General features: G+C 51.5%; 6 protein-coding genes across 6 annotated transcripts; 1 reads left to right on the top strand and 5 right to left on the bottom strand.

The window, feature by feature from the left end:
- The first annotated feature begins 2,073 nt into the window (after positions 1-2,073).
- On the top strand, positions 2,074-3,331 carry PV05_10658 (uncharacterized protein). The gene is made up of 3 exons (XM_013457123.1): positions 2,074-2,263; positions 2,313-2,731; positions 2,779-3,331. Exons 1-3 carry the CDS (start codon positions 2,100-2,102, stop codon positions 3,237-3,239), a joined length of 1,044 nt encoding a protein of 347 aa, XP_013312577.1. The 5' UTR covers positions 2,074-2,099; the 3' UTR covers positions 3,240-3,331.
- Positions 3,281-5,096, bottom strand: PV05_10657 (uncharacterized protein). Its single transcript, XM_013457122.1, has 2 exons — positions 4,584-5,096; positions 3,281-4,489 (listed from the first exon to the last, which is right to left on the bottom strand). Exons 1-2 carry the CDS (start codon positions 4,811-4,813, stop codon positions 3,433-3,435), a joined length of 1,287 nt encoding a protein of 428 aa, XP_013312576.1. The 5' UTR covers positions 4,814-5,096; the 3' UTR covers positions 3,281-3,432.
- Positions 5,097-7,076: 1,980 nt separating this feature from the next.
- Positions 7,077-9,544, bottom strand: PV05_10656 (phosphate:H+ symporter). Its single transcript, XM_013457121.1, has 3 exons — positions 8,499-9,544; positions 8,041-8,446; positions 7,077-7,988 (listed from the first exon to the last, which is right to left on the bottom strand). Exons 1-3 carry the CDS (start codon positions 9,032-9,034, stop codon positions 7,188-7,190), a joined length of 1,743 nt encoding a protein of 580 aa, XP_013312575.1. The 5' UTR covers positions 9,035-9,544; the 3' UTR covers positions 7,077-7,187.
- Positions 9,545-11,802: 2,258 nt separating this feature from the next.
- PV05_10655 (uncharacterized protein) lies at positions 11,803-13,681 on the bottom strand. The gene is made up of 2 exons (XM_013457120.1): positions 13,533-13,681; positions 11,803-13,483 (listed from the first exon to the last, which is right to left on the bottom strand). The coding sequence occupies exons 1-2, from the start codon at positions 13,638-13,640 to the stop codon at positions 12,026-12,028; spliced, it is 1,566 nt and encodes a 521-aa protein (XP_013312574.1). The 5' UTR covers positions 13,641-13,681; the 3' UTR covers positions 11,803-12,025.
- Positions 13,682-13,855: 174 nt separating this feature from the next.
- PV05_10654 (uncharacterized protein) lies at positions 13,856-15,458 on the bottom strand. The gene is made up of 4 exons (XM_013457119.1): positions 15,208-15,458; positions 14,481-15,160; positions 14,113-14,435; positions 13,856-14,063 (listed from the first exon to the last, which is right to left on the bottom strand). The coding sequence occupies exons 1-4, from the start codon at positions 15,346-15,348 to the stop codon at positions 13,990-13,992; spliced, it is 1,218 nt and encodes a 405-aa protein (XP_013312573.1). The 5' UTR covers positions 15,349-15,458; the 3' UTR covers positions 13,856-13,989.
- A 324-nt stretch (positions 15,459-15,782) lies between these two features.
- PV05_10653 (uncharacterized protein) lies at positions 15,783-17,528 on the bottom strand (the record flags this gene model as incomplete). Its single annotated transcript, XM_013457118.1, has 5 exons — positions 15,783-16,452; positions 16,502-16,871; positions 16,928-17,032; positions 17,113-17,273; positions 17,326-17,528. The coding sequence occupies 5 exons, from the start codon at positions 17,526-17,528 to the stop codon at positions 15,783-15,785; spliced, it is 1,509 nt and encodes a 502-aa protein (XP_013312572.1).
- Positions 17,529-17,996: the final 468 nt, after the last annotated feature.

Raw genomic sequence — 17,996 nt, 5'->3', positions numbered from 1 at the left:
CGCAATCATCTTCGTAGAACTGGTGACTACCACTGGGCACTAGTTCAGCTGGCCCACTGCTTGTGCCTAAGTTGCTTGACCTCTACCTTCACATATGTCTGGCGCATATCACTCGATGTCAAGGAAAAGACTTCCGACAATGTGGTTTTTGGCCAGTCTGCGGCTCGGCTGACCTTCAGAGATGCATCAATAACTGGTACATTGCCAGGGCTTGCCGAATGTTGACATTTAGATGTTTCAGCTGGCCAAGCAGAGTATCGCGAGATTGAGGGCTTGTTCGAGAAGCTCTGTGGCTGGTAGCGGTGGCTGCTTGATCTCACCCTCATTATTTCCTCGTAGTCTGTCAAGTCAATTCTAGGTGTGGCCACACAGCCACGTCGACCTGATCATTTGCCTTCGCGTTCTTGAGGTCTTTGTAGAGCGACTCGCGCATTTTCCCGAGCTTGTTGCAACTACGCTTCTCAATTCAGTCGACTTCCCTTGCCCATTGATTTTTTTGCCGCCCTCGTTAACTGCAAGTTCGACAGGCTTGCCAGTGTCACGACCAATAGCCTTCACCGACTCGACATAGTGACATTGTAGCCAACCGGAAAGGCAAGTCGGTCGGGACTGACCTATAGCCAATAGTGCTATTGACATCCGAACATGGGTCTTCAAGCCTTTCAGTACGATCGGCGCAACGACCGACTCGGTCGGCCGGCGACAGGGCAAGCTCAGTGCTGGTCTTGCCAGTCCCTTGACTCGATGCAGCAGATGCAATAGCGCGGGCCATGACGCCAACCCGATGAGCAAACCGCTGTCTACAACCTGGTTGACTCGGCGGCTCCGAGTCTACCAAGACGTCAATCACGAAGAGTTCCTCGGTTCATTGAAAAACAATCCATGATACGAGCTTATTCCAGAAAGACGACCGATATGTCTGATGATAAAGTCGGCTAGAATGCTGAGCCGGAAGCTTTAGATTAAGAATCAGCGGAGATTTGTCCAGTTGTAGCCAGCCGTCGTAGTAGTCTCTTTAGGGCTCGAGACCCACCAGGTCGCAGAGGGATATTCGATGTGATCGCGACAAAGAGTCGTAGTTTGCAGGTCGGTGAGAAGATGGGAAACCCTTGGTCTTAGCGGAGTAGCATCAAAGAGTGGCGATCACCAAAATGCCGAGGCATTGTCAACGCTCCCAAGCGATGGGGATGGAGACAGGTCCTTCAATCCTAGAGTAAATAGAGTATGGGCTTTCGAACCCCATTCCAGAGTGTGCCAGCCCTGGAGTGCTTAGAACCGCGCCAGATGGCATTCACTGACCCCATCCCAGCGAGAGGCGCGTGATTAACAATCAAATACTGTAGGTCCGTCGAAGGCACGCGACCCCTGCTTGGGATGAGGTAGAGCGTTGACCAACAAAAAGCTTGATGAGCTTGGAATTTGTGGTAACATGCATGAGCAAGAAAAGGTGGACACCGCCCACCACACCACAAAGCGGTACAGTACGGACACGTACTTGTACATAACTGGTAGACCCCGGATCATCGTCAAAATGATCTGCTGTGTCTGCTTAGATGTGCCGATTGGGCGACTTGCCGGACGAGGCTCCGAGTTTGGGCTAGTTGGCCTTGTTACTTGGGCTTTTCCTACGCCGTTGCAATCTTAGCTTCGTTTCCTTTCTCTTCCGACCTCAAGCTTCCGTGGTTCAGCACACCAACGATCCCGAGAAGTCGTTGAAAGGATGCGACGTCGACATGTGATGCCTCGCACGACCTCGGTCGACGCCTTCGTTCAATTGCAGTCGAAGAGGACATGGAATTGCATGTGACGGCGGCAATTTCTCAACCACACGCTCGAGTCGGCCAACGCGCCCAGTGCATACCTTCTCCGCGCTGCCTACCACTGATGCTAAGGCTGATGAGCTTTCTCTTGCGTTCCAGAGTCATCCCACAGTATGGAGACGGAGATTGGCATTTGCGCAATCCCCAGATAAACTGCCTGTCTGGGGAACAACCGCCCACCCCCAATTTGTTTGTTCTTTTCGTTTTCCCGTGGTTTGCAAGATACTAGTACTTATCTCTCATTATATCGCGTCTGTTCTCTTCGATTCAGTAAGCACCATGGCACCAGAAGAGAGCCAGGACAAGCCCGTCCACGTCGAAAACGAGGGCACGAGGGTCACCGATGGAAGGAAACGAGCAAAACTCAGGCGACATTGTGCCCGCTTCTGGTGGATTCATGTCCTTGTCTTCATTGCCATTGTCCTCGTCGTTGTGCTTCCAGTGTATGGCCGCTGTCTCAATATTCTCGAGTGATAGCTAACAACCCTGTAGCGTCTTCGTCGCCTACCCACATCAGGCTCAATCTGCGATCAACAAATCGACCTTGATGGTCACTTCTCAATCATTTCTCAACCCTGCACCGGACTCAGTCGACCTAGAATTGAACAGTTTGTTCCTATCAAACTCTAGTCTTCACGCAAAGCTAGATGCTTTCGAAGCCGATCTCACTCTGGAAGGTTCCGACACCCCCTTCGCTCAACTCTCGATACCTGCAATCGAAGCGGCCAATGGCACCCAAGCTCATGTCAACCAGAGGGTACTAATCAAGAACAAGGATCAATTCTTCGACTATGCAAAGACACAGATCCTCAGCGAAGAGTATGTTGTCCACCTTAAGGGCAAAGGTGGCCTGAAGTATGGCAAGCTCCAAAAGACAACCGTCAATTACAACGACAAAATCACTTTGAAAGGTGCGTATCCCGGCGTTCCCTCCTGACTCTTCTGAGTCTCTCTGCAGGCATGAACGGCCTGAAAGGCTTCAACGTGACCGACTTCGAGCTCATCACCACTTCACACCCCAGCGATTTTAACGCCAACGGCACCGTTTTCATCCCGAACCCAACAGTGACAACTTATGAGATGGGAAATCTTACAATGGACATGTTCGTCGGCAACGTTTCGATCGGCAACTCAACCGTCGAAAATGTCGTGCTTCGACCTGGAAACAACACGTTCCCGTTACGAGCACTTGCGAACCAGACTGCAGTTGTCCAGCTTCTTTTCACCGACTACAAATCTGGAATTTTCCCTGTCAACATTGTCTCCAGGGGAGTGATCTACGACGGCGAGCACCTTCCTTACTACGAGTATGCATTACGATCAAACAATCTGACCATTCATCTGAATGTCATTGAGGTTCTGGAAAAGGCAGGATTGGCAGGATATCTGGGAATCAACACGACCAGCACCGCAAGATGATCAGGCACGGCGATACCCACCAAGATAGTGGAACCGACACATCATGCTGTTAAGAGATGCACATGCGATATCTAATCATTTAGAGCTCGTCGAGTATTAGTTCGAATAATCATGTCTATGTACAGCCGCCAACATTATTTTCTCTCGCCTTCAGGCTCCTCTTTGCATCTTCCCTATCTTGGCTATTGCCCCATCAGTTTCCTGGACCTTTCAGCCCGAAACAGTTGGCATAATAGGTGACGGTGGATGACCAGTCAGAAAACATGCCTTTGAGCCCAATCTCACGAGCCATGAGATCAAGAATCTCATACATTTGACCATCGTAGTGGACCACTGGTGCCACAGACGAATAATAGTAGTCATCATCCGCGGCAACTCTGGTCAAGGGACCAGAGCGCTCAAAAGACCATGAAATGATGTCAAGACCGGCCTTCTTCGCTGCAATGGCGTAGTCCGAAGGCACAATAGTGTCATTGTTCGGGCCTCCGACGGCCAACAAGTAGTTGATCGGAGGAGAGATGATGTTGACACCGCTGGCTTTGAGAGCTGGAAGGCGGTTGACGGCGGTGGTGAAGTTGGCCGGATCATCACCATCCTCGTCCAGGAACACTGCTTGGGCACCCCACTCAGGGTACTCATTCAACCAGAGGTAGATATCGGCTGGCGTGAAAGATTGTGGGAACACGCGGATAGGGTCGATACCATGGCTAATGAAGGTTTCAATCATGTCTCGCGAATACTGCGCTTGAGTGTAGCCGTTGAATGGCATTGGCACTTGCTTGGGTGGCGTCTTGAGTTCGGGTGTGAAGTTGCGATATCCTGGGAGCGAGTCGACCAGCTCGATGTAGCTGTCAAGGGACATGACCTGCGCGCAGGTATCATACAATTCCGTTCGGAAGAAGGGAACGCCATGTTGATAGTCCTCAGGAGTGGTGGCGCTTGCGTTGAAGCCGTCCATCTTGCTGCAGAGGGACATGAATTCGTCCTTGGTAATGTCCGAAGTGCAACAAAGAGCCGTAGCGTCGCTGGTCTCGTTCGCTGGGGTAAATGGAGTGGTGCACTTCGCGGCCAGTTCTGGTCTCAGCAGGATGTCCGTCGTCGTATGCAAATCACAGAGACTGTGTCGGCAAACGAGCCCAAGGTCAGAAGTGAAAGACACGTCGCACTCGAGGATTCCAGCGCCCATTCGCGCTCCGGCCATGGTAGACTCCACTGTCTCTTCGGGAATTTGCAACGTGCCACCACCTCGACTGTTCACGTTAGGAAGCTGTACCGTTGAAGACGGGGACAAGTCACAAGACTGGTGCGCTAATGACACAATCTGTGGGAGGTGATAATACTCACTGGCCGATGCTCCAAGCGGTGATTTCGAAAGGTCCGTTTTCGCACGACTCCAGCTTTTTCTTAAGCGGACTCTCGGTCATGTTCTGGATAAGATAGTAAGGACGAGGACCGAAGGAGATGTAATATTCATCGGGAGTGGTAGGTGGCAGAGTCGAGGTGTGCACTGGCCACGCAACAGCGAGCTCGGCCAACAAGGCCGTGATGGCCAGAACATTCATTGTCTTGTACATGCCGAAGATTCGGCCTTTGAACTGCGATGGCTGCTGCACAGGCTGGAGGAGGAAGAAAATTTCGCCCTTCTCGACAAGCGATCTGACATTTTTGTACCTCGAGCTTCGAGCTACAGCTTGAGCTTGCGGTGACGACAAGAGCTCCCAGCTCCAGGTACCCGCAGACAGACCATCCCGTTTCTATCACCACGTGAATCGAGAGCTGGTTGTCAGCGATTGGATTGGAGGGATTCTCCCGGTTATGCACTCGAAATCCCACCTCGCGAAACCTTGTAAGAGCTATATGTGCATGTTCCACACACAGCTATGCTCGGTATCGTAGAGATAGCCAGAAGCTTTTCATATCGGACAAATGACATTCGGACCTGGGCAACGTGGACACCATGTTCCTGCATCCTGGCGGACAAGGAACTGTGGGCGTTGCCGGCTTTCTGGCCACCCATCTGGTAGTTGCTCGAGCTGGCCATCAGCTGGTGGGAGGACTAGGCTGAAAGAAGAGGTCGAAATGCAATATACCCCGCCCGAGATGGTATGCCTTGGGATGGACGAGGAAGGACAAGGCGGGAGAACTGCATAAGACAGCTAGCCGTGGCTAATAGTCCCAATGACAATGAGGCGTTACTGTATGCCAAGGCTCCGGTCATGCATAGATCCTTGGCACGTCGGGCAAGGACCTGGTAGCTACTCCCGCGAGCGCTGACTGATGGATCATGGGCCATGGCTGAGTCGTTCCCGAAGCAAGAACCCTTCCATCAGCTATCACATCTCAGATCTCTTGGTGATATTGGGACACCCAATGGAGCGCTGAGCTGTGAGCATGTCCTTCTTGGACATTAACAATTGGCGTGAGGAGGTGCTCCTATGCAGCAAGACAGTGAGACACGTGAGGCTTGTTTTTGGAGTGGCTTGAATCTGGCTGGTCAGGTGATGTCATACAAACAGACACCAGCATTCGCGAGTCCAGCGACCGGAGGCAGACGAGCTAACACAGTACACATGTAGTTACTCAGCAGTGTCCTGTATCACACACAATTCTGTCAACTCTCGAAGCTCGGACTCCCCTCCGTCCAAGGCGATCCTGACAACCGTGAGCCTGTGCTGCTTGACGTTAATTCCCGTCAGCCGTTCATTGGGAAAAGAAAAGATCCTCCTGCTCGAGCCTAGCACTTGAACTGCCAACAACGCCTGCTGCACCAAGCATGCTTGAATCTTCCTAGTGGTCAAATCGGCCCGGCTGACACTGTTTAGATGTCAGGTCTAGCAAGACGCCGTCATCCTCCCTACGTCGTCCACCCTCCCAACCCTCTGCCTCTACCTCTGCCGCGTGGGCATTCGTCTGCGCAGTCTTCCTTCCCACCTTTGATCCGAGCAGTCGAAGCTAGTCCCTAGGTGACAGCAATATTGCGAGTCATGACGAAAGAGTCAAACGGTGGAAGACACGCCAGATATATAGATACAGCCTTCACGCTGGTCCTATGCTACCCTAGACCATGCCTTCGAGCACGAGGTAAGCCGTCCACGGCACGACATACCAAAAAACAAGCACCGCCGAGTTCGTGGTGGCCACTGGACTTGTAGTGGTGACTATGCTTCCTCCGGTCAGCGTGACAGTGCTTACCAGCGCATGTCCCGAAAGCGCAGCACATCCGGACTCTTCCCGCACCGAACTGCCACAGTCCAACCAAAATTTCCATCCGATACATGGCGGACTTTGGGAAAGGAACAACGTGACTGGCGTTTATCATGAGACGTCAAGTCCTGAACCCAAGGCACGGCATCATGCGCTGCAGAGATCTACCAAGCTTGGGGACAGAAAGAATGGGGACAAACGGTGGACACTCCTCGATTTGCAGAAAAATTTCGTGTCTCGTTGAATGAGGTTGGCACTTGTTCCATCTCCCACCTAAACTTTGCTTTTCTTCATGCTCGTACCTCCAAACACCTCTGGGGCATCTTGAGGCCCAGGCTGGCGTGGATCGTAAGAAGGTTGAGACATGGTCTCATGACAAACGTTCTGCAACATCAAGACTATCTCGTCTTTGTGCTGAACGTCTTGAGAGATTGCAACGTTGTGGGAATTTACTGTACAGTTCACATTCTTGATTTGAATAAAGACAACGATGGGCAACAGAAATGCAGGGAGTCGGAATGATTGATGTGATGGTTGTTGTAAGCATTGGTCAGAAAGTGCAAGATGATGAAGCAACTTGAACTACTATCAATACGTTTCATATCACAAAGAGAAATCTGACACCCGAAAACGGTCGCCTCATGACGAAAGTATATCAAATTAGTCTACATTCAACCACAAGTATTGAGAATACACCGTTAAGACATGTACCAAAGATAGCTGGACTGTCGAGCCAAGAATCTCTTAGACAGCAGACTTTTGTTCGTGACTCTCCTCGGTGAGACCTCCATTTGCAACTGTAGGCACATAGGAATCCTTGCGATGGCCGGCAGTTTCGGGGTCATAGTTGGAAGTACCTGGAACTTCACCAGCAAGCTCTTCCAGAGTCTTTCGCTTGGTCTCTGGAATCAACATGGTGGTGAAGACACCGCAAAGCATGAAGAGAGCGAAGATCTCCATGATGTGGTTCACCCAAGGTGTAGGGTTGTCCTTGGTGACGTGACCCTTTGTCTTGAGGGGTCCAAACACACACTGGGCAATAATGGCGCCAATCTTGCCGGAGGCAGCAGAGAGACCGTGAGAGGTGGATCGGTAACGGGTAGGGAAGCATTCTCCAGGAACGATGAAAGTAGTGGCGTTAGGTCCAAAGTTGAAGAAGAACTGAGCGATAACGTAGAGGGCGAGGAGACCACCTTCGCCCAACTTGTGATAAGCGAAACCGATGATGATGAAGACAATGGTCAAAATAGTGAAACCCATAAACTGAATGGGCTTGCGACCGATGGTATCGACAGTAGCAACTGTAACCCAGTAGCCAGGGATGGCGCCGGCACAGGTGATGATCAAGTTGCCAACTGCAGTGTTGTAAAAGATTTCGTAGACGTTGTTACCCTTGGCATATCCGATGGCAGTCAGAATGATGGAATTGTTCAGACCGAGACCGTAGTAGGCGACATCGAGGAAAAACCAGGAACCAGCAGTTCCGAGAAGCACTTTTCCGAACTTCCATTGAGAGTAATGAGCCCAGAAGTCACTCCAAGAAGCCTACCAGAAGGTTAGTGTCGGTAGGGGGTAAATGTGAGAGCAAAGCACTGACCTTGGGTGGCGCAAGACGCGTTCGAGAATCTTGCAGAACGGCGGCACGGCTAACCTCGTCGGGATGACCCTCAGCCTTGCCGCTCTTGTAGGCCTTGACATCCTCGACAGCCTTTTCGGAATCACGGGCGACATCGAAAGTGTAACGAGGGGTTTCGGGGATGGTCAGACGGAAGTACAAGGCAATGCAACCCGGGACAGCACCGAAACCAATGATGACACGCCACATTTTGTCGACAGCAAGTTGGCAAACACCGTCACAGTCTGCAACAGTCTTCGCGGTCATCAGAGACTGCTTGAAGCCGGTACAGACGATCAAAGCAATGATGGCGGCACAGAATTGACCAATACCCTGCATGGCGAAGACGGAGCCCATCATAGCGCCTCTCCACTTGGTAGTGGCAAATCTTAGAAAAGTCAGTAAGAGGAGGCAGATCCAGGAGTCAACAGAATACTTACTCAGATGTGATGATGGAGGAAAGGGGGTAATCACCACCGATACCGATACCCATCAGAACACGCCAGAAGATGATGACACCAACAACGGAGATGGATGGTGAGTCGGAAGAAAGAGCTTGGGCCAAGGTTGCGAAAATGATGAGGATCAGCTCAAGACCGTACATCCTCTTTCGGCCGACGATATCTGCAAGCCAGCCGAAACCGACCTGACCAAGGACCGTACCACCCGATGTCGCAACTTTGATGGCAGTATCAGAGTTCGAGGGGATTTTGCCTGCGTTCTTGGGGTTGGCCGCGTCTTGCCAATAGACAACACCCAACATGGCGGTAACCAAGTTGATGGCGAAGATGTCGTATGCGTCGGTGAAGAAACCAATACCGGCGACGACGATCGCCCTGACATGATACCAACCGAATGGGGCCTTGTCGATTTCGGCAAGGGCGAGTCTTCGTCGCTCATTGGGGTCCTGGATGTGGGCGAAGTCATTGTGGAAGTTGTGGAAGGCGGCGTTGCCGCCCTCAGTCTTCTGAGCCATGGTATAGGATGAGATACACAGTATCCTCTAAAGACAAAGCCAAGAAATTCCAAGCAAAGGCAAGGCTTGGACAAGAACGCTTGTTTGATTGAAGAGTCGTGCGAAGAAGGACGGACGCAGCTTCCAAGCCGGCAAGCGTGTGATACATATACTTTGTTGGCCATAGACATGGGTTCCATTCATCCTGGGCAAACCGATGCAGTGGAGCCAAGGCGAACTTTTTCCAAATGGACACTACCATGCACCAACTCGCCCTATAGCTTGACAGAAACGACGTAGGCGTTATCGAGGCCAATTAGGAAGCCTTGCAAGAGCACGCGTGAGCCAGAAGAAAGTTATCCAAGGGCGAGGCTAACGCTGTGGATCTGGATCAACAGTCTCGGACTGCGTAAGAGCATGGGAGGGTTGCGAGAAAGAGGATATGGACAGGGTTCGGCGGATCCTAGCTCTGGCGGGTGTGTCGATGGGGGCCTCGCTTGAGGGGGCCACATTGTTCGAGAAGCCTTTTGGACGCGAGCCAAGTGAGCCAAGCAACAGTGGTGTTACTTTGGCATCGAGTTGCTGAAAATTTGGATTGAACCCCGAGAACAAACCAGACAAGACAAGCTCAGAACGTGCACGTAGCCTAATAGCCTAGCAGTCTTAGCGCTCCAGACAGGATACGGGCTGATTTCATCATTCTTTCTGAACACCCAAACAGAAGGGGAACTTCGATGACTTTTCTCGATCCAGGGATCTGCAATCTCGCCTTCTCCAGACACCCATTTCAGAGGCAAGATGATGATGACCTATCGAACCGATAAGCCAGCAGACGATGCTTCAAGGTTCATCGAGATGCAACGGGAGGACCGCTAGACCCTGCCATATCACTGAAACAACGTCAGTGAACATCCACCCATCCCACATCAATAGGTCAGATGCGCCGAGGCTCTAATTTCGCAAGCATCGGTAGTTTCGTGCTTGTTGTTACTCGTAGGCTTGTCAAAAGCTTCACCACGAACAAGGAATTTCTTTTTTCCCTCAACCTGGCGAGGGGGGGATCCAGCTCCACAGCCGGCAGCTCGCGCACGTTTGCAGAGATGCAGAGAAGACCAAGGACTCGCGTCAGGAGAGGAAGGCGAGGAAAGGCGACGGTGCCTTCGATGTTGGGTTGCGCAAGGGCCAGGTGAAGGAAATTGGTGGCATGCACAAGTCGTAACTGGGGAGGCGGCGGCGGGCAAGTTGCCAGAAAAAGGCACCATAGGCGGCGGCGCGGTGCACGTGCTGGCTAGTCATATCAAGACTTCCGCCCACGTTTCTGTTTGATTGGTTGTAAAACAACGTCCTTCAACTGCTGCCAAGCTTCCAGTTTCTACTCCGTATTTATAAACCTATCAGGAGAAGAAAAGCCACATGGGGCTGGTCGCTGCTGGAGTTGCATACGATATGTATTCGGGTCTCTCCTTCAGAGGCGCCCCTCGGACTAGCAAAACCCTGCATCTCACGCCGCGAAAATCGATGCTCATGCGACTCAGCTCTGAGCTCGGGAAGGTTTCCAGTCTCCGTTTCTTCGCCAAAGGAATTGCAACATTCATGCGCACTGCCATTTAAAACCGCAAGTATATGCGAGCACTTGAGAGCATTTTGCACTGCATATTTTCGTACGCCGCAACACGTGCGTGGGGAGGTGCATGTCGAGCACTATTGAATGCAAACCACCGTTTCGGTCAAATTTTTACCAAATGGTTCATGGCCCATTTGCAAAATCCCACCGTGCGAATCGGGGATCTCTTTCGGAAATCGTCAAACTTTACCGTCTCGGATCGTCAAGCATATCATTGTCATCCCTTCAAGGCTCACAGGCTCCATCTCGTCCGTTCGTCTCTGATCCAGTGAGACGGGTCTTGGCCGTCGTCAGGTTGTACAAGCTATAACACTCAACTTCAACAATGATAGTGTTGCTCCTGCTCCTCCAGCAAATTGAAATCAATCGATGCACCTGTGACCTACGAGTGCCCGCCAGTGTCATCAGGAATGTTGCTCTCTTACGATCTCTATGCTGGGAGATCTGCAGACACTACTACATCAGAAGTCTCTTCTCGCGTCGAATTGCGGCTCGGCCTGAAGCCAAATGGCGATGATCACTATCGAATCGCAAGATCCTGGGATTGAGCGCACAGACGAGGCTCTTCGTCTCGACGTACCCTCGCGAGTCAGATTGCTCGCTTCCTCCTTCTTGGGTCTACTCCGTATCCCGTACCAGCTCACCCACGTCGATTGAGATCTCGGCTGTTTAGAGGAAGTGGTCACCACACCTCTCCGTCATCGCCCCCCCAGCACTGCTTCTTGGCCTCGCCTCCTTGCAAGATCCTACGAGGTCCGAACCAATGGCTTTTGGGGCCTGTGTAGCGTATCATCACATAGTCTTGGCCGCATATTCCGCGCGCCTGTACTTTCCTTTTGTTTGGATGCACCCTGTCACCGTATTATGACAACGGGGGATATCGATGTTCAGGGGTGACGCCTTGTTCGTGTCTTACTAGATGGAGGGTATCGAAGCGTCAGGCTGACTTCAGTGGCAAAAGGAACATGCACTGTTGCATACAATGCCACCCTCTATCTCGACCTTAGGGCCGGTGGCCAGGGAGGGGTTTACTTTCCCTCTGGAACTTGGGCAGGGAATCATGCACTTTCCGGCCTTGTGCTCGCGAAGAAAAGAGACACTCTCCATCGGCAGAAGGATCATCAGGCCAGATGCCCCTTCTGCAAATGACAAATATAGACATTTGTGATGATCTATCTCACGGCAGAAACGGCAGCAAGTCGCCAAAGAACACAGATCAAGATGCTCTTGTGTGCTCGAATTCTATCTCGGCCATATCAAAGAACAGACCCAACAGTGGAATATCCCTCACATGTCTATTGACAACCCCCAAGACTGTACTGTGCTGACTCCTCCAGAGGAGGCATGCAAATCAACCATAAGTCGGTCACCCCGTATCTCATTCAAGCCTACAGTTCGCTTTTGACACCCACACTTCCATTCATACCAGTCTTGGAGCCCTCCGATCGAGCCTGCCCCGCCTTCAATGCGCCTGCGAGTCCAAATTGCGTTGGAATACCTTCGATACGGTGCGTGCTGTTCAAATTTTTCACGAGAGTGATCTGGAAGCAGGTCGCGCTACCTTGACGAGAAACGATGGTCGAATACGCAAGGAAGTACTCCCAGATGCGATACCAACGGACACCGTACTTGGCTTTGACTTTGTCCTGGTTGGCAACCCAGTTGCGATACCACCTCCACAGCGTGGCCGAATAGTGGACGCCGATGGTGTCGATACCTTTGACCTCGAAGCCTGCGCCTTCCAGTTTGTCAATCACAAAGCCCAGAGGCGTCGAGGCATCTGCACCCGGGAAGATATATTTGTTCATGAATAAACCCCAGATCAGGTCTTCATATTGCCATGACTTTCGAAGACCGGCATACTGCAAGAAGAAAACACCATCATCATCGAGCATATTGTTGACTTGTGCCAGGAAGGAGCCTAGATGTCGCACACCAACATGTTCTGCCATCTCCAGGCAAGTGATGTATTTGTAGCCGCCCTCCGGGACAGGAATGTCTCGATAGTCCATGCACAGAATATTGCTCTGATCTTCCGAGATACCCGATTTGCGAAGGCCATTGTTTCCCCATGCTGTCTGATTTCGTCCAAGAGTGATACCAGTAACATGGGCGCCGTAGTTGACGCTGGCGTATTTGGCCAACGTTCCCCAGCCGCAGCCGATATCGAGCATCTTGTCGCCTTTCTGCACACCAATCTTTTCGCAGACAATGGCAAGCTTGTTGTCCTGAAGCTGTTCGAGAGTTTCCTCGCGGTTGATATCTGAGATGATTCCGGAGGTATAAATCATGCGGGGTCCGAGGAACCAACTGTAGAAATCATCTCCACGATCGTAGTGATCTCGTACTTGTTCCTCATCTTGAGATCTGGTATGCATAATGACTTCGGGGATCATGCCGGTGAAGAAAAAGCGGAACAAGCTCAGGGTGAATCTCCAACTGGCCCAGTCGTGCCTGTACTCCATTATTTCCAGACAGTCGCCTTTGAAATCAACCTTCTCGTCAAAGTACATTTCGTGGAACGTCTCCATGGGAACCTTGTTCTTGCCATGATATCTTGCTCGATCCTCCTCGGCACGAAAGTGCAGATAGTGCTCGATTGGCCGGCCTGGGTATTGTGCCTTCTCATTCTTCCTAGGAGAGATAGACGATGCCACAGTCCAAAAGGCCATCAAAATCGGTATCGAGGTCAGAGTAGCAAGGAAAATGGTGGTGTAGAAGCCGCCGTGGAGCTGTCTGGCCAGGTACGCAGGGACAGCGATGAGCAGGCCGATGAGGACATAGTTGTTGAAGGAGTCGCTGCCAGCTGCATCGGCAGGAAGAGGTGCATTTTTGATTGCGGGATACTGCTCATTGTAAGTAATCAGGCAGCCGTTTCTGAAGCTGTACACGTACAGCAGTGGTTCGGACGCCGCAGGTCTCCGCCGCAGGTTGAGGTGTAGGCGCGGCTGGAGTCTCGATGAATTCAAAGTCCTCAGAGGACTCCGAATGAGACTTCGCCATGGTGGTCTGGGGGGGGATATCAAGTGAAGTGAAGCTCAAAAGCTGCGGACACTTTGGGCATTGACTGAATAATATTCCAAAGTGGCGGTGGGGAACAACTTGAATTTCTTGGAGCATGATACGATGCGGCATCAGCTTGTTCTCCGCTCCCGTCCGCGTAACTGTTACGAGACGATCGGGCTGTACCTGCATGAAAAGGGACCGGGATCTGGCATGTGCTGCGTCGAGTAGCCTACTACTACACTTCTACTACGCCACTCTTATGCTATGATGCTCGGGCTTTGGAGAATTTAAGCCCAAATCCGGATTGATCCAATCCATGGGATTTGATGTCGTTAACAGTGACTACTCAATCCTCATCCAGCTTTCCTCCAAATTCTCCTAAAAGAATATCATCAGGAGCAGGACCACGATTATTGCGAACTAAGCAAGGTCAGCAAGCAGAATCCATCATGTGGCCCGTAGTACTCACCCCATTCGGTTTCTACACGGAAGAAAATCCACATCCAGCGCCGCACAACTTCCATCAGCTCCATCATGAAGATGCCGCCCTCCAGATCGTTGAAGTGGTCCAAATGCGGCGACAGCTTGAAGCTCCATGTGCACCTCAGAAGAAGATCTATCACTATCGCGGTATAGTACATTTCTTGTGCGTGAAAATATCGGTATCGCCTCAGGCCATAAGGATGCTCGGGATCGTTCCTTTCTCTGCTCGAAGAGAAAAGTGTCAAGTCCCAATCCTTGGCCACATCCCAGTAGAAGGAATAGAATGAATTGACGAAGACGGAAAACAACCTACACTTGTCAGCAAAGCATCAATGCAGTTGAATGAACTCATACCATAGTCTAAACAGACCTGCTTCAGTCATGTGGAATGTCGTCGGGTCATAACCTCGTTGCAGCGCACTCAGGAAGATGACTGGAAAGGCAGACGAGTACTTCAACGCGTTCGCCAAATGTTGCCCGCCCCAGCCAGAGGTAGGTGTGCGATTCCTGCGCACGCGAAAATACTCAATCAAACACTGACGTAGCCGTATGACGCTGGGGACACTCATGATTAACGGGACAAGATATGCCCCACCGCATCCTCGATCTGGTTTCGCCGTGCTGGTGGTCTTCGCCGAGAAGAGCATGCAGGTTGAGACGAAAAGATCTCCCAGGACTTTCGCATAGCTTGTGAGAACATCGGCTAGCAGGATGTCTCCGAATTTTCCATCTTGCACCTCCGCCAACCCGCCCAAGCTGATCCTTTTCAACGTAGACAGGAAGTGTAGACGGCCGGAGCTCGACATGCGCCTGACTGGAAGGACGAAGCATAATGCAAGGAACAAGAGATAGGATTGCGGGAGAATCTGCCACGACAGTGCGGCATGTCGGTCTCCCCGAGTGACGAGCCAGAAAAGAAGGAGAGACCCGACCAGTGGAAGGGTAAGGAGCGTAGCTAATCGGTACGTCGAATGGTGATGAAGGATAGAATTCTGGCTTGGACGAGAAGGGTATCGTATAAGCGCGGGAACGTCCTGGCGTACTCAGTCAACACGAGCTTTTTCATATGCGGCAGCCGTACAATCTTAAGGAGGTGCAGGTAATGCAGATTCAACCCCCATGCCCAAATTCCCAGGACAGTGATGATTGCGACGCGGTAAGGAAGTGGAAGGGCGAGACTAAAGGAATCGACCTCGGGCTCAACAGCCGGGTCACCGTCCATTGCGACCAGGATCTATCATGCTTCGTGATTGAGGGCACGAATCGAACAAGACAAAGGAGGAATGGCGGAAAAATTGAAAGGCTCCTTGCGACGTCGAGGAGTGGAAAGTCGCACGCTCGATTCTCCAACAAAAATATGAAGCCAGAGAACCGCACCTTGGCAGGGGGGTGTGACCCCTTGCCCACCAGCCTTCTGTCTGTCTTCATTTTTGGAAACGTTTCTGACAGATATTGCCAATTCGCAATCGCTAGTGTGACTTCTGCATTCCATCGTAGAGAATTATACTCCGTATTAGAGTAAGTATTTCCCAGCTGCACGACTAATAACTTTCTCCCGCATCACTCGTGAGCGAGCCCAGATGAACCGTCAATATCCAGGACACACACTCGAAGCTTCATCGTTCACACGCGTCGATCCGACGATATTCACCGCTATCAAGTAGTCTTGAGACTCTCCTTCCTGAATGAGGTAGTCTTGACCTCTTGGATCAGTGACTCCCCAAAATCCCCATCATAACCATGAGCCTCCAGGTACTCCCTGAATTTGACGTCCTCGCTTTCCAACTCTCGATCTCGGTCGGGAATGAAGACCCAGGCGACGATCCCTCCACACAATGCAAACGCGGCGCCGATGAGAAAGACCCCCTGGGTACCTTTCTGAACATCGGAGAACGAATTTTGAATCGGTGTGAAGACTTGTGTCCCAATCGCCGCACCCGCCTTTCCCACCGCCGCCGCAAAGCCCAGAAAATGTCCTCTGACCGGCGTTGGGAAACTCTCCGCCCCGCAAAGAAAAGTCGCAACTCCAGGGCCCATTTCTCCGAAGCTGTTGAAGATGCCGTAGAGGACGACAAAGAGCGGAAAGACTGACTGGATGGGATTCAAGGCCCCTCCCAAGATGAAGCCAAGTACCGCCCAGCAGAAGAATCCCAAGACCATTGTGTTTCTGCGACCGATATGGTCCATGAGAAGGCCTCCGATCAAGCATCCTGGAAGGTAGAAGCAGTTCACCACCGTGCCATACCCGATGTTTTGGATGAGAGTGTTGCCGGGATTTAGCTGCCCGATAATAGTCGAGCTAAAGATGCCGAAGGGGTAGGTCACACTGAACAACATGTCAGTCCAAATCGCAGAGTGCTGACTAATTAGCTTACAAGTCATAGAAGAACCAGGCCAAAGACGTTCCCACCATTGGCCTCCAATAGCGCTTGATAACGAGCCAGTATGGAATGTTCCGCTTAATCGCATGCTTGCGGTATTGTGTCGACTCGATCATTCGCATCCGGAAGAAGAAAAGGATCACTGGCAGAACGAAACCCAGACCGAAGCAGACTCTCCAGATACCGGATGAGATATTTTCGTCGTAGGCTTCGATGACAATAAGAGCAACCACTCCAGCAATGACGAAGCCGAAATCAATGGCAAAATCGGTTGCTACCGCGACCAAGAAGCCACGTTTACGGCGGACGTACTTGCTCTCATCAGAAGCTTCAGCACTACCTGTGGCACAAGTTGGATACTCGCCTAGACGCTGTCAGCGGGCAAGTATCGTTTTGCAGTATCCAACTTGCCTCCAGCACCGAACCCGGCGACACCCCGTGCAACAATCATCATCCAGAACATCCCAAGCTGACTTGTGCCGTGCGCAGCCGTAGCCAGGACGACACCTAAGACCAAGAAAAATGCTATCATGTCATTAGCACCGAAACGCTGTACCGTGAGATCCGGCAGCTCGAAAACATCGTGTATTTCTGGAAAAACTTACTGGCAAAGAAGATCCCTGTTCTACGCCCTATCTTGTCGATGACATATCCGAAGAAAAGCATGCCGAAGATTTCTCCAATAAGGTAGGCATTCGACAAACGGGTTTTGATGGTCGAAGACATGCCATCTTTGTACAGCTCGCTGAACAATGGCTCCATGTAGCTGAGAACAAATTATCAACAGGACGCAGCACTCCCGAAGCAGTTTCCCTTACCCGATGATCTGGGCATTGTAGCCATCACTAAACAATGCCAGACCAGCAACCAAGACTGTCACGATAGAGGACACCTTTGTGATCTTCGCCAGGCCCGCTTGGGTGATACCAGTACCCGGTTCCACTTCATCACTGGTAGTTGGGGTGCCATTGGAGTCCTTGCCCGTGATTTCATAGGAGGGTTCGTACTTGTTGGTAGCCATTTTGGGTTCGAAGAGTTACAGTCCGACATCCTGCTGGCCGGCGAAGACTGACTGGCAAGATATACTTCTCTCGCTTCACTATTCTCTACCGGCAGCATAACTGTGGTGCAGGGCCCAATCCGAGCAACCGCCGATCTGCCCGGACGAGTCTCAACAACCTTGTTGCATGCTTACCAGTTGTAGAAGAACGTGGCATACAGAACTGTCCTTGGAGTTGTTCAGAACAAAATCCAGCTTTCCCTCGTGACGCCACATTTGTTGAAAACAAGCATCAGTCCGTCCACGTGCCAAGTCGGGACAAGATGATTCGGATGTAGAGGCTGGGGAATTGCAGATCCTCGCCTCGCAAAAGGAAGTTGTAGCAGAAAATCGGCACGAAGGGCGACTTCACGCAGTCAGACAGCTGGAACCAGGATTTCCTGTACTCCGTACCGTAGCCTCGGTAGCCACCACCTCATGGCTCGGAGC

This window comes from Exophiala xenobiotica (assembly GCF_000835505.1).
Source record: "Exophiala xenobiotica strain CBS 118157 unplaced genomic scaffold supercont1.6, whole genome shotgun sequence".
In the NCBI taxonomy this organism is placed as follows: Eukaryota; Fungi; Ascomycota; class Eurotiomycetes; order Chaetothyriales; family Herpotrichiellaceae; genus Exophiala; species Exophiala xenobiotica.
The sequence above is the reverse complement of the archived record's forward strand: the minus strand, read 5'-3'. Positions and strand labels throughout refer to the sequence as shown.